The sequence below is a fragment of the Leptinotarsa decemlineata genome, unplaced genomic scaffold (genome assembly GCF_025532065.1).
Source record: "Leptinotarsa decemlineata unplaced genomic scaffold, Ldec_3_MD MMD2_tig00026299_RagTag_RagTag, whole genome shotgun sequence".
Taxonomy (NCBI): domain Eukaryota; kingdom Metazoa; phylum Arthropoda; class Insecta; order Coleoptera; family Chrysomelidae; genus Leptinotarsa; species Leptinotarsa decemlineata.
This window is the reverse complement of record NW_027412676.1, coordinates 7,512,548-7,528,974: the sequence shown is the minus strand read 5'-3', so window position 1 is coordinate 7,528,974 and position 16,427 is coordinate 7,512,548. Positions and strand designations below refer to the sequence as shown.

General features: G+C 34.8%; 2 protein-coding genes across 4 annotated transcripts in view; both read left to right on the top strand.

Annotated features, from left to right (window-relative positions):
* Window positions 1-16,427, top strand: part of LOC111505843 (disintegrin and metalloproteinase domain-containing protein 10 homolog) — a 29,366-nt gene that overhangs the window by 1,129 nt on the left and 11,810 nt on the right. For all 3 annotated transcript variants that reach the window (XM_074180805.1, XM_074180803.1, XM_023160724.2), the window contains exons 2-3: window positions 10,305-10,880; window positions 10,933-11,183. In XM_074180805.1, the coding sequence (XP_074036906.1) occupies window positions 10,305-10,880; window positions 10,933-11,183 (827 nt within the window). The remainder of the gene's footprint in view (window positions 1-10,304; window positions 10,881-10,932; window positions 11,184-16,427) is intronic.
* LOC111505848 (protein disulfide-isomerase A4) lies at window positions 6,710-7,851 on the top strand. The gene has a single exon (XM_023160733.2). It carries the CDS (start codon window positions 6,848-6,850, stop codon window positions 7,766-7,768), a length of 921 nt encoding a protein of 306 aa, XP_023016501.2. The 5' UTR covers window positions 6,710-6,847; the 3' UTR covers window positions 7,769-7,851.

Sequence of the window (16,427 nt, the reverse complement as noted above, 5' to 3'; positions counted from 1 at the left end):
ATGAAATTTTTTTATATAATATGCAATAATTCAATTTTCATTTACTTTTCAATCTATGAATGATCATTCATAGAGATGTTTATTTTTTAATAGATCAATTGTAGTCCTTATCGAATGATCTACTTTACTTGTTGTTCCATTACTGAAATTAATAATACACTTATAAAGTGTCTGAATAATTTGGCAATTTGTGTCCAGCGTTGAAAAAAAATACTATAGATAGGTATGCATGTATTAAATATCATTTCGGTATTTATTCAAACGTCAGAACATTCTTCATTAATAAAAATAATTTTTCATGAAAAAATATCCTATTTTTCTCATATTTAATTTTTTTGCATCCTCAAACTAAAAAAAATAATTTCAAGTTTTCATTTGAAATCGAAAAGAAGTCTTTCGATATTCCTCATCGAGAATTTGAAAATTATATTAATATAAAAAAATATTTGTGTAATCATTATTACTTATGTATCTGTAATGTTTGTTAGTTATAATCAAAAATTATATTCTAAAGAAATAAACTTATTTTAAATTGAAAATAATAATATTGAATCAAAATCAATTAAATTTATTCTAACATTAAGGGCGGCGCGATAAACAGGGCCTAAGGCGGCATCAAGCGTAAATCCGCCATTGTCAGGTACCTTATACAAAATTATACCTGGATCATCATTTTTAGAACACTCAGATAAAATGCCATATTGCCTCATTTCACTCAGTACTCCAAGTAGCGAACAACAGAATGTATCAGTAAAGATAGTTTTTCTAATATTATATAATCCTCATATATCAATAATGAACGTCAAGTTCCGCAGTTCATTTGTAATAACCGTACTATTTTTTTTCTGAGAAAAAATATTGATGTTGGTATGTAACATCATTTATCAAGGATCAAATTTGATAACTGAAATAAATAGAAAAATATTGGTACCATCTTGCGGCAGCGTCAGAACTACCCCACTCGGTCTACAACAATTTCTGAAACGAAAGCTCATCCCAGATCATAGCATTCCCCGGCTTATTATAGACATTTGAGAGTGCCTTTTGATTGTTAATTGTTCTGTCCGAGAATACCTACCACAGAGAAGCGACATTAACGTCGGATCCTTTGATGATCGGTGTCCCAACTCCGAACCGAAGATTTTGAGTGATAAACAACCTGGTTCACTGAGAAAAATGACCTCTCAGCGATATACACTAATAAAAATACATACTTTTACGTTCTAGTTTAGTACGTGGGCTCACTGTGAAATATAAAATTATATTGTGAAGGGAATCTTACTCCATTCAATTTTAATATTGCTAATTGAACAACTTTCGCAGTAATAATAAAGAATATTCAACTATGTTGCCAATTTATTATTATTTATGATGAATTGGCTTTTAAGAAATAAATTAAATAACTTTATTTTGTAAATCCAATTCATTAGATAGAAAATTAAAATAAAGTTACGATAATAGAATAATCCTTTTATTATATAATCATTTTATATCCTCTGAAATAAATAAGTCCACTAAGGATGAATAGAAGTGACTTTTGTTATTTTATGTAATCTTAACTTAAACTTTCAATAACAACATCAATACAATCTGAGGGTTCTAATCAAGTAAGGTTCCGAATGAAAAATAATTAAACAAGATATTTTACCAAAACCTCTTAATTTGAAAATGTGACAGAATCTTAAGTTTCCTTTTTACAGTTTTACCTTTGGTATTATTGATATCTCTATTAGTATATTTGATACTATAAACAATGTTCATTCTTATGAATAGCTTAATTATATACATTTTTGTAAAATTTTCACAAGGATGAAGAAAATCTACATCCTTCATTAGGTTGAATAATATATTCGAAACTGTTCCCCCAGTAGAAATTTCTGTAAATCGATTGTTAAATAAACATTCCAACTGATATATAAAATTAATGAATTCATTTGGTGGTGAGCGCAAATTTCCAAACATGTTTTTTCCGTAGTAGGTAACATAGTTAAAACCAATGAAATTAATATATTCATAATGAATAATAGGTTTTTCATTCTCATTCCTACATTATAAAAGATTCATTATTTTCGTAGCTTCTCATTTAGATCCATCATTTATTGAAAATCGGACTTGAATATGAAATTCAAATTTTGCGATTTCTAAACAAATCTTTCAAATAACTTAAGTCCGCTGCACACGACGCTTGTTTTGCCGCTGGATTGATTGCTGGGTTCACCGATGGCTGCTCGGCTAGCAGCGTTGCGAGTGCTACGAGTCAGTGCTGGCTCTGGAACGTGGTCGCGTGCTGGATTTAGGTAATCGATTGTGTGCTATTTTTCGTGATGGCTCGCTTGCGTGTTTAGGGTTTTTTCGTGCTGCATTGAATTGCAAAGATGTCTGAAAAGTGGTCTTCGGAGCAAGTAAATGTTTTAATTGGCGCATACAAAGCATCTTCGAACTGAGGCTCTTAAGAGAATTAGCACCACAGTTTTGAGGTTAAGGCCGACAGTGACGGCAAAAAAATGTATCGAGCGTCCATGGTACTGTAGAGTTAGAAATACTCGTGTATTCAATGGCGACGTTGCTTTGCATGCACGCCTAGCGGCGAGTTGTGGCAAGCACCATATGAAGCCAACCTATCGAGAGAGCCATCATTGCACCCAGCGCCACAGCCAACTTTGAACCCAGCAGCAAATTCTAGCAAGGTATCCAGCAGCAAAACAAGCGTCATGTGCAGCGGACTTTATTTCCGTATCTCCAACGCGAAGCAAAATATCGAGAATTTGTCCTTTTCGCGGGATCACAGTGGGCTGGGTTTAAGGCTGTCACTCAGGCTAAGTATTGCGAAAAATGCAGCCCATGAAGGTATATGCCTATACCAAAAATCAAATATCTGCTTTCAAAAAAATTCAGGGGTGTCGTCATCTCAAGCGTGAACCGGTTTCGAGGTATTACCTGTCATCAGTGCAGGAAAGATCTAACCCAAACAGTAAAATAACGAACGGTTTCGAGGTATTACCTCTCATCAGTACAGGAAAGTTCCGATAAAAACGACAAAGTGCCTGGGACTCGTTTAATTTCTATGCCGCTCGACTGCATATATGAAACCTTCGTTTATCCATGCAAGCAACAGAGTGCTCTAAAACATTATCATGCATAGTGCACGTGATCTTCCAAGCATGGCTGCTTGTATATACAGAGTCGCACTAAGAAACCACCGAATTATTTTTTTTATATGCAGCTGAGTATAGGAATTTTTTTCGGTGGAATGTAGTGACACAAATTAGCAGTTTTTTCAGCCGTATCAGTACTTGACATTTTACAAATTTTAAACTTTAAAATTTCGTATATGTACACACCACAAGCATTAACACGTAAGTCACCACTCCGACCATGTAGCGAAATACTTGAATGAATTACCCAGCTGATGGCAGTTGAATTTGACTAGCGAGCGTAAGGAGGCTTGTTTATTTTACCCAATAGATTCAAATATGTGCGGTGATCACGCATCCATCATTGTTTGGGTTACTTTGTTTGATGGACATAGTTTAGTAACAGCTCTATTTCGTGAACAAGGCCCCAAGCGGGGAAGATCTCTATTAAAGTATTGTCCTCTCTTTTGTCACTGCACCAAATATACGTTTTTATTAATTTCAGCTTTGGAAAAATTCTGAAAGCATTGAACAATAATATTGTTTTCGCAATTGTAGTTCAAAAAATGATTTGAGGTTTAGATTTATTTGGGTTTCTTTTTGCGATCGCTTGTATTTAACAGGAAAAAAAAGGGCACGTTTCATTTGATGTTCCTTGAATAATTGTTGGACAGTGGATTGATCATTTGACGTATTCGACTACAGTTTCAAATGAAGTAGATATTTGCAAAGCTTATACCATTCACCACATCGATTTTTTTCTGGAAATGTTTTGGTTTTGAGTAGGTACCCGTTCTTGGGTTGCTGCGAAGTCGAACTCCTCAACTGAATTTAGGTTGATTTTCACAAATTGTTATGTGGACTTATATAAGTAAAAATAGTTTTTTCACTGCTTATGGGCTCTTATGGTTGCCTGATTCGCCTGGTAGGGGTTGACCGGCCCTGACACGACCTCATAGTGATTATGAAAATTTTTGTTATCATACTCTGAATTCAGGAGGGGTTGTTCATAGTCAGGAAAGCATAAGAGTTCGAAGGGGCGTTTAATATAGACCAAAGAATCTCGATTATTTGGGTCATCATAGATTACATTACATAAATTGAAAAAGGCGTAGATGGTATGAGAACTGAAATTTGAAAAATCTTGAATTTTCCTAAATAGGCAAGTTAAATTCGGAAGAAAGTTACTAAAATGTATCAGCTAGCATAAGGTCCAAAATCTTCATTTTACAAAAAAGCTTCATAATTCTTCAGGCATTGCGATAATCAATATTTTGATGAAAAAACAACCAAACTCGAAAGTATTACGAACAATATTGATAAAATCTTTTACTGAATTCCAATAGATTGATATCAGTAGAGATAGGATTTATTGGAGAAAAAATGGAATATATTCAAGAAAGCATTGCTTCCATTCTTAAGCTGAAGAGAAAAAAGGAAGTTGGAAATTCTATCAAATACATTTTGGTTATTGCATATATTTATATATTTGGGACACTCAAGTTGTCAAATATATGCCAATTGAAAAGATCACAAAGAGAACACACTTATTCATTATAAGGTGTTATTAATACATAAATCAAATCAAATACTACTCATTCACAACAGTTTTGGCGACGAGGTGAATTGGAAAGATTATAAAAATCAAAAATAAATGAAAACAAAAACATTCAAACTGGATGCCCAACAGTTCAAAGAATCTATGGAATTTCCAACTGCAATATAATATCTACTCTCTTTTCTCAATTACAAAGTTCACAAAGTCAGACAAACCGTGAATCATCAAGCAAGGGAGATACCGCACTTTTAGCTTACTTCGAAAATTTTGACAAGAAAGAATCGTTTTCAAATTACAAAAGCCGGTTCCAGAATTACCTTCAAATAAAGCAGATCAATACAAATAGGCCTTATTGTGCTCAATTGCTACTAAATTCTATTGGACCTCAAAATTTCAACATGATTATACAGCTTTGGCTGCTCCTAAAGCTCCTGATTAGTTGACATATGATGAATTAATAAAGATATTGGAAGAACATCTTGCACCAAAGAAGAACATTTTAGTTGCTCAACATCACTTCATTAGTTGCAAAAAAGACAAAATATAAATCGACTAATCGCACGACAATATGGTGTACAACATATTGTTGATATATTCATCAAAATCATAATAGTTCTGAATCTGACACTGATATGAGTCGTTATTAAGCCCACGTCAAGATAGAAGGAAAACCAATCAAATTCGAAGTAGATTCGGGATCAGCTTATACGTTTCTTCAACGTCAACAATTACAAGATTTAAATCTGAATATTCCTCTTGAACCAGCAACCATCGGATTCCGCTCATATACTCGAAATGTTTTCATACCTGATGGGAAGATTGTAGTTAACGTTTCTTATGGTAACATCAAAATAAAAGAAGATGTTTATTTTGTGTCAGATAATTACGCTGCTATTCTTGGTAGAGTTTGGATCCGACGCCTCAAGATAGATTTCAATCAACTAAGTCAACAAAACACTTCAGTACCCTCTGAAAGAATCAAGCTGTGGAGTTTAGAGGAACTAAGCGCGAAATATCCAAATGTTTTCGAAGAGAAAATTGGATGTGTTTCAGGTTTCAATGTTGTTCTCAAATTACGTGAAGGTGTACAGCCATGTTTTCATCGTGAACGTGAAATTCCCTACGCAATCAGCACATTGGTTGAAAAAGAGTTGGATGCACTTGAAACTGCAGGAATAACGAAAATAACGATATCTGACTGGAGATCACCATTAGTCGTAAGACCGAATTTTATTTTGATGACATAGTGGTTCATGGAAATAGTAGCAGAAATTAATTTCATTTGGTAGATACGAGCAAACGATAGACCGGTTTCGGGGTACTTGCCCCTCATCAGTACCGGGCATGGTCTCTTCAGAATGGTGTGAACCGTCTGAGTATCACGATTTCGCAGTAAATTTATGCCTGAGAAATGAGAGTAAAATAGCCTTTTTTTTTCATTACTTACTCTAAACCTGTTGAATTTGACATTTTTTTCGAAAATCCTCAAAAAATCTGATTTTTTTTGGAAACTTCGAAAAATTCCAAACAAAAAAGATGCTTATTTTCCAATTTTTCTCCAAGTTTGAACTTCTAGTGTCTCCGAGTTTTTACCAATTTTTTCAATTTTTCGAATCTTTCGTTTTATCGATTTGAACGAAAATTCCATAACTTTGATGTCATATATTGCCGACACATTGCCGACCCACATTGGCCTATTATCAGAAAAAAATGCACCTCCAGAAATTCGTCTTTGTTGTTGCAAATTTTATCTAGTTTTTTTCATTTAATTGTGAAACTGATGCTTTCGTATTCGCCTACTGGTGCTGTGAGTACCGTTAGTATTACTAATGTATTATATTCTATTCTCCTTTCACCCCTCTATCACTAAATCATTAATAGAGGATATGCCGTGGTGTTTAGATGTGTGTGTCAAAGTATCCATGTAAAAGTGCTGTTCGCTACAGGCGATTTACTGTATTCGGCTCTCTATAAAGAAAGCTCCCACGATCCATAGTTTTATTGCTCCACGTTGCACCTACTATTTGCTACCATATCACATAGAAATAAAAACCATTCATTCATATTTTATGTTCTATGTACTGTAAAGGTAGAAGTCTTAGAAAAAGTAGAAACTAGAAATTGTCGCCGGTTTGTCAAATTTGGACAACTAATTATGAGATTGTTGGCGATTTGTATTTTTTTACATACTCTTATTTCGTCAGAGTCTAGTTTAGAAGTAGTCCAAGATGAAGAGTTGATGAACCTAATAAGGACGGAAAAACATGTCATAGTATTATTTTCTAGGAAATACTGTGAGTTGTGTGATAAGTATGAAGGAGAATTAGCCTCGTTGAGAGAAGACTTGGTGGAGACACTCAATGCTTGGGTTGTGAAAGTAGAAGAGAGCCAAATGACAAGACTATACAGTCCTAATAAAGAGCCAGTGTTAGTATTTTTTCGACATGGTATTCCTCTGCTGTATGAAGGGCCATTGAATGACGAATTAATTTTACACACATTCACAGCAAACAAAGAACCTGTCACTAAAGAATTAACTGATGAAACGTTCGAGCACCTCACCCAAGCGGCTACAGGTGCTACAACTGGAGACTGGTTTGTTATGTTTTATACACCTCAGTGTGTAGATTGTGCCCGTTTGCAAGCTAGATGGGAGGCAGTAGGAGCTGAACTGAAGTCGAAGCTCAATGTTGCCCGTGTCAATAAAGCCACTACAGGAGCAGCTACAGCAAGACGTTTTGAAGTTATCAACGTTCCATCTTTCATACTTTTTCGTCAAGGCAAATTGTATCGTTATCAAATTCAAAAGTTTGATGTCCGTTCTTTTGTGGATTTCGCGCAAAGCTGGTACAAAAACGTTCATCCAGAAAAGGTGCCGCTACCAAAATCACCTTTTGATGACTTTGTTGCTCTTGTTGTAGATTATATGCGAGAGTTTCCCTGGTTATGGCAACTTGGATTCATAACATTTGTGGCTGGTCTGATTGGTGCAGTAGTTGCTAGATTTATGTGGGGAACAGTACCAGAAAAGAAAAAAACTAATAAGGAAAAAAAAGAAAAAAGTAAAAATAAGTAGAACAGTACCTATTGTCATTTGTTGATGATTATGTGTGGTTTATATATTTTTAAAGAAAATACAGATATTTGTAGTTTTTTTTATCTGTGAACCTGTATTTTTTAGACATAATTTGAGATATAAAGACTACTGTCGTAAAAAAATTCAAAGTATGATAGTAACAACTCCGAAATTACTGTCTGGGGAAATGGTAATACATTTTTTGTGAACAAATTGTCAGCAGAAAAATTATCCACCTCATCTTGCATATTGAACTAATAGCAATGTAGGAGATAGGAATTGCTGAATCAGCTTTTTATTTTTTAATGTATGAACATATTTCTTTTGAGAACATTTTGTTACTTTCATGGTGGGACTTGACTTCTCTTATCATTTAAATTAGCCATTAGATTCAAAATTAACTAACGATGTTTAATATTTGACTCAGTTTAGTGTACAATTCTTCGAATATAACTGGAGTTTTTTTCACAACACCAACCAGTTATTTTAACACCTCGACATGTGTTTCGATCACCAAATGATCATCTTCAAGAGGAAGATCAAACTATTCATGATTAGTTTGATCTTCTGCTTGAAGATGATCACTTGTTTCTCGGAAATTACGACTTTGGATCTCGAAATTTCGACTTTAAACTTGAAAATTCGGCTTTAATATTGTAATTTCGAAATTACGACTTTAATTACTTATTAATCTAACCTATTAATTGAAGTCGAATTTAAAATTACGACGTAATCTTGAATTTCGACTTTAATCACGAACATTCGACTTTAAACTCGAAATTACGAGATTTGAGTCGAAATTTCCATGGAGAATATAAAAAAAATACGTGCACTTCCGTACATTTTTACCTTCAAACATTTCTTCTCAAAAATTTTGAAGATTTCAAATGTAAACATTGCCCTCACAGACTACAGAAACAAGTTGTTTACAATCAGTATTCTGTGGTACCTACCTAACTCGGTATACATTAAAATTATGCTATTTAAGCAAGAGATAATTAGTTTTGAAGAATCCATCGTGGGAGAAACAGTAGAAAATTCAGCAATATTTAAAGCACAACCGATTGCTTTTTTTTTCATTGAATCACAGCTACTAGCAAACAATCTACGTGATATTTTGGATAAGAGCATTTCTAAATTATCCAATATAGGTCGGCATGTTGATGGCATTTTGAGTGACATGGGCTGTAACTTTTATGAATTGTCAATGTTATTAGGGGTCACTTTAGAAGAATCTGAATTTGAGCTCGGTGGTAAAAAAATTGTTTATATTTTTGATCCAAATCATTTGATAAAAGCCACTAGAAACAATTTTTTAAAACATTCATTTCATTTTGAAGGCAAAAAAGTACATCTTTACGACATTCCTATAAATACAAAAATGTTTTAGAAGGTTCTAAATTTCAATTAGATTTTTTTGAAGAGGCTCTTAAGTTTTTAAAAAATCTTGAAATGTTCAATTCAGAGGACAAAAATGTCACAAATCGAGTCAGATTTAGAAAATGTTGGATTATTTCCATGAATAGTGTAATTAAAATATGGAATGATCTTTCCAAATCAAATTATAAATATTTAAAAACGAGACGACTCAATTCAGATTGTCTTGAAAAATTTTTTGGTGCTGTAAGACAACAATGCGGAAATAATGTTAATCCGACCCTCATACAATTTCAAAGGGCATTCCGGAAGTTGTTTTGCCAAAATTATTTTCATTCCAATCATATGAATTGTAAGAATGATTTAGATGATTTATTAATCAGTATACAATCCACAAACGTAAATGATATATTTATATCAGATGAGTATCACTTTTCTCCAGCCCTTGCCCTTCCGGATTATGATTATAAAAATGAAGATGTATGTGCTCAGAATTCATTCATTTTCGTTTGTGGATACATTTTAAAAAAAGCTCTTCAAGTTCATACATGTTATGTGTGTCACTCTTTCAGCACGAAGTGCAGGACTTTGGATATAAATCGTCTGTTAAGCTATTTTAAAACTTATACCTATTATTTCCATAACTTCTTATTCGGAACCATTATTTGAAAATCGAACTCGAATATAAAGGTTACAAAAAAATTCGATTGGATCAAGGATATCACCATTTATCACAATCTGCTATAGTATATTCACGTTTTTGTCGATATTTGGCGAAATTGCTGATTTTTTTCTCTTAAGACCCTCCCTTAAATCCTCCCTGGATAAAAATATTTCGCTGACTTACGCCTCTTTTTAAGAGCCTCTAGTAGAGGATATACGTTTAATTTTTTGGTAGTAATCCGGTCACAAAAAAAAACTCTGTACGATTTTGCACCAGTGGCTACCGAATGTCGATATCAAACTTCACTATAGAAATGGCAGAGAAGTCGTAGTGAAAATAGGTGTCAATCTGTCTGGTGACCAATCCAAATATTTTATCTCAACCGACATTTGAATAGTCAAAACTTGGAAAGTTGAATATGTTACAACGGAAACATATTTTGTGTTCCTGTTATACCCTCATCCTCACTTTTTATAAGATTCAATGTTATTACAGAGCCAGTGAATTTGAAAGTTTAAACACTGAGAACTTCAAATTAATTTCATCGAGAATATCGGGATATCAGAATGCAGCTGAAATCAACAAGGATATCATTAACTCAGCAGAATGTTTAATAGTTCAACTTGAAATTGATGACAAGAAGAGTATTTGTTTGAAATCAAAACATTCCGATGTATTCAATTTCAAAACTCAATTACGAATCTACACTGATAGCAATGGACGTTACCAGAATATTGAACAGGAAAAAAATTTGGTGGAAGGTTACATTACTTCAGAACCAAATTCAAGCTATGTTGGGGGTTACATAGAGTCTATTTATTTTTACGGTAAAGTGAGGAGTTTTGACAAGATTTTTCACGTAGATAACCTAAAAAGCTATCCCTTACTGCAACGCGTGAATAATGATTCTAATAAAAATGCTGTAGTTTTTGAAAGCAAAACGAATTCAGAAATGAACGGAACATCAAAGAAGGCGTTCGAGTTTTTCAACAGCAGAGGTAATATTTCTCCTGTTAAACGGAACTCAGAAGATAATATATACCAACTTTTCAAGACAATGATTCAAAAAGGGTGAGTGAATTACTCATTCATACTCTTAGTACAACTGAAGTACATTTTTCAGTAAAGTCTGTACCTTATTGGTGGTTATCGATAATTCATTTTTACATCGAATCTACAATGATAATATGGATTCAGCTGTGAAGTACGTGTTATTCTCAATTGATGAGGCCAATTCGCTATTCCGTTCAACTGACTTTGACGACGATGGGTATCCCGATAATATTGGCCTCTTGATAAAATATTTAGTAATAATACAATCTGAAAAGAGCCCAATGAATTTGTTACCAAAGTATTCCAAGAAAGCAATGGACGGTAAGAATATTGTTTCTTCATGTTTCTTTCTTACACACTTTTCCAATCATCAGAATCAAGAAAACCTTTTTCGATAGATGTGCCACCAACCAGATTTCATATCGTCTCTATTCTTTCATAATTTAGGTTAGTCTTTCTCAAAGTGAGCGATAACGCCCCCTTGTGGGCGCTGAAGGCCTATAGGGGGGCAGTAAAGGGCACAGAGAAGTTTGGGGGGCGTTGAAGCGGTTTAGGGGGGCGATAGCTAATTTAAAAATATTTTTTTTGCGTTCAACACAAACTTTACCGCTCCTTTTTAACGCGCGTTTCCCCATGTAACGCCATCTAGGTGACTAGACAGTAACTATTTCCTGTCCGATAGTTGTCAAACTGTACAATAGATAAGCTTCAATGCGAAGCGAGAAGTTTCTAGTATCCATTCTCGAAAGTACTAGGCCCGCCCGCTGCCTTATAAAAAAGCGCGCGCGCCATCCAGCCAGCAATGTCATACGACGATATTATGAAAACAAGTGAATTTAGTTAGCGACTAGATAAGTAAAGTGTTGTACGTGCGGTGGTGAATACTATGAGTGGTGTCGGCAAAATTATGTCGGAAGCAAAAAAGAAGAAACAGCAGTATAGCGCGGAATATATAAAATATATATGGGCGGTAGACAAAATGAGTTTGAGAACTTCTGATTTAGGCTGATGAAATAACATTCAATGTTAATCGCTCATTATCAAAATTATTTACTGAATGAAGCTTGCCGGTAATGGGCATTACTTTTGTTTGCAATCAATAGAATTTTGAATACTGAACCGTTAGAGACAGTACCTTTCCCGTTCATAGTTTTCATTTCACATTTAGCCGTTTTTAGGTACCCATCCCACGAATCGAAAAGTCTGGTACCAAGATAAAATTGCCTTGATTTGACTAGATATTTTTCTCGTAAGAGTACATCAAGTTAAATTCGGAGTGATTCTGTTACGTTGAATGACTAACGGAAAAGTGAATAGACATAACTCAGTCTATCCCGAACATACCATAGATTTTTTGGGAAGGAAAGTTTTTCTCCATCTGTATCAGATGGAGAAAAAATTACGATCTCTTGACACGCGTTTCGCTAACCATATGAAAACACTATATACTACGTTAGTGTTTTCATATGCTAGGTACTACCTGTTAGTAGTACCTAACTACACCAGTTAGTATTACATAACTACTACCTTTTATTGTTCCTAAGTTAAACTACCTGACAAAGGTCCTGAACAGCCCTGTAATAAATGACCTTCAAGTCTGAATTATCGATCCATATATACTACTAATGATATATAATAAGTATCTTAATTATACTCCCACAAGAAAAATACACCACCCTGTATGTGGGATCGTTCAGTTGAAGGGATTACTTTTAAATTTAGTTCGGTAGCGCGAGAGTTGCTGCAACCAGATCAGAACAAGTTTTAAGTCCGTGCTGATCACACGGATTGAGAATGACTGGGTGACTTGGTCAACAGGTAAAATTTTTACCTTTCTATCTTCGCAGAGGAAGTTGCTTATGCCGAATCCAGAGACTAGATTCGGCCATGGCTTAAATGCATGGTCTTTTAAGGGTCGAAAATAATTAAATAATATTAGCAGAGTTTCCAATAATATAATACACTACGACTACCATAGCGGTGTGGCAAAACGTCTTTCTGAATACTTTATCACATGTTTCTGCAACTTTTAGAAGTTTATGATTTCCTGAAGAGTAGTTTCCACATTAGAATGATACTTTAAAAAGTAGGTGTGAAAGTATTGATGGTATGAATATCATCGTGGCTGAAAATTCTTTCCTGGTAATGCATAATATAGCAACTACATTCGATTTCACTGAAAGTTTTATCGAAATGTCATATTACCTTTTTCCCTTTTTTGTTCCTGGGCTAGGACGAATCTAGTTCGATATTTGTATGAGTCGTAGTCGAGTAAGAAGTGTTATTGTCAACGCTCGTGGATATGCTATAATTCGGTATTGTTTTGTTATGACATGTTGAGGAGTTTGGCCATTTGTCTGAAATTTTTCATGAATTTGGACCTCGTGCTCATTCCTTGATCAAAACCACTTTTTCACTATTTCAGTCTTTGCTAGACCAGTCTTTATTCTACAATTCTACCAAGAATACACGACCAAGGAAATTTAATGACTTGTGGAATATTACATACTTCTGAAAGTTCATCTTCAGCTGAACATTTTTCACCTTGAGATACTACTTTTTAAAGATTATTGAGATGATTATTTATTGTTTTCGACCACAGCATTCAGAGACAAGGTAAGTTTTTACACGAGGCCTCTCAATGCCTCTCAACCTTTCGAAGTGACTGGAATATTAAAGAGACCGAATGAAAGAACGTTTTCAACTGATGCAGTCTATTTGCTTCAGATATGTCTGTCTCTTCTTCTTCTCTGGGATCGAATTTCACTTATCAATAGTCGTCCTAAATATACAGGGTTTTGTTGGTAATGTCATTCAGTCTTTTGTAGAGGATTTCAAATCGGCGACAAGTGTTTCACTATATAGATTAGAATATGATTAGATTGTCGGGGAGCTAGCTTATGAACTCTTTCGCCTACCTCATTCCTGGGAGCTTATTTCACCAATCTATCGATTCGGCATGAGTTTATGCATGACACCCGCAGAAGGATTCTGGGCCAATCATAGCCTTGGATGCGCCTTCAAGGGCTAGAACATCGGCCTCCTCATTGCCTTTGTGACCCTCATGTCCGGGTACACAAGCTAGAGTGACTTTGGGTATTTAGCCTTTTGAGTGCGCTCGGACAGTTTCCCACCAGTCTTGAGAAGACTTGAAATGAGCTGAGCGCCTTAATTGCCGCTTGGCTGTCGAAGAAAATGGCAATGGTTTTATTTGTGACCTTCTGCCTGTTTATTTCCCCTACACAGTGTTCGATGGCCGCTACTTCTGCCTGTAACACAGTTGCATTATGTCCGAGGCTGAGTATGATTCTCGTCTTTTCACTATATAATAGCTTCCTCTATTGCTATTGGATAGCGAAAAACAGTGTTGGATTTGAAAACCCTTTTCAGTGAAACTCTTACAGTGAACTATTGTATTGTGAACTTTGAAGTTTTTGGGAATATATATATCTTTTTCTACCATTACTTTGATTCTCGAACTGAAAACAGCGACAAATTGTTCCAGAGGAATGCTCTTTTTGGTGTTCTGTTCCATAATGTCGACACCGAGTAATCACTCATCCATAATTTCAAGCACGGGAATGTTCGATGATCGTTGACCTATTCGTAATCGTGCTAGAATTTTTCGAATTATGGGTTCTGATGTAGCCGTTGTAACACCAAGTTTTAAATGACTGAGTCAACATATTTTCTTATCATGTCTGGTTGAATAATAGTTCTGAAGTCTTCTCTAGTGATAGTGAAGGGCAATTCTCTATTTTCTAGATGATCTTGAACCAATGAGCTCTTCTCGATCGAAAAACACTCTTTTTCATAATTGGCATACAATGATGTTTATATAAGGTTAGAGTGTTACGAATGATAATGACCAATGAATTGGAGATTAGTTCAGAATATTTGCCTACAAACCTGCAAATTAATTTGTCAACAATAGATTAAAAAGCGGACAAATTAATTTGCAGGTAGTGATTCCACTAGTTAATTACCGAAAAATCAATTACGATAATCATCATTCAACAAACAAAGTCCACATCGAACCAAAATTTTAGGTATATAAACAGCCAACCCTTGTCTTCAGATTCAGTATCAATTTGCTTCTCCTGAAGATGCTAACCTTGTTAGCGAAACGCGCGTCGAGTGCAAAAATATCAGTTTGGTGTTAGGGTAATTGAGCTCTAGAAAAAGTTTTCAACTTTTACATCAAAGGTTCCAATCTCATCGTTTAAACCGATTTTTGTGAAAATCTTAGTGTTCTTGGGTACTTTCATCAACATAGCTTTCTGGAGACCTTTTGAAACTAATGATAACAGTACGTTTGAGGAATCTGTGTCAATTGACAGGGATTCGTAATTTGAAAATATAGTCTTACATGTTCAAGTTCAGCGAGTAATTTTAAATATTCATGAATGCTTGAAGAAGGAAAACTGTCACACTTCACAGAATGCTATTGTGAATAGAATATGCGAGTTAACGAAACTATCTCGTTCGACAGTTCTTCGAGTCATTAAAATAGGGGATGTCATTGACCGTGCAATGAAAGGAAAACAAAGGATTAAAAAATTCGCAAAAGTTGATGGTGCTACTAAATATGTGATTCGGCGAACTATTCATGGTATATACCAAAAAAATGAAGTACCAACCTTAGAAATGATTTGGTATAAATTACTCGAGTATCCCGATTACAATTACAAATCTTTAGAAACTCTACGAGGTGTCTTATTGTCTTGTGGTTTCATATATAAAAAATTGAACAATCGGATGGTCATAATGGAATCGACACGCATTGTTCAACTCCGACAAGAATATTTGAGGCGAATGAAAAGCTACCGAGAATCCAGCAGACATATAATCTACCTCGACGAAACTTGGTTTGACACCCATGATGTTGTCAAATATGGCTGGGTAGACGAAACCAAGAATTGTGCTTTGAACACACCTTCTTCTTCATGTTATAATTTTGCATGCCGGGAATGAAAGTGGTTTCGTACCTAACGCTTTGCTTCTGTCGGCCAAAAATTTAAAAGAATCGTCTGCTGATTACCACGAAGATATGACTACGGTTTTATTCGAAACCTGGTTAAATGATCAGCTTCTCCCAAATTTTCCTCCAAACTCGGTTATTGTTATGGATAACGCTTCGTACCATTCTCGGTTATTGACTACAATACCAAACAATAACACAAAAAAGCAGATATTGTTGATTTCATGCAAAATCATGACATGGAAAAACCCGAAAAGATTCCAACGAAAAAAGTATTACTGGTGACCATAAAAAACAACGTAATTTCAAAGAAGAGTATATTATTGATTCGATGTGTGAAACATGTGGTCATATTCTCTTATGTTTGCCTCCATACTATTGTGTGTTCAATCCAATTGAAATGGTTTGGGCCACAATGAAAGAAAGCTTGCGGAAATGTAATCAGTCACCGACTTTGAATGCTGTGGTGCTTGACAATATAAGGCGAGTGGTGAATGAAGTAGGTAATAGTGATGTGTGGAAGAACTCTGTTTCAATATTCAAATGCATCCGAATCTTATTCATTGTTATCTCTTTTTCGCATT

Coding starts and splice junctions, on each gene's coding strand:
- LOC111505848 (XM_023160733.2), top strand. CDS start 6,848: ATGAGATTGTTGGCGATTTGTATTTTTTTACATACTCTTATTTCGTCA.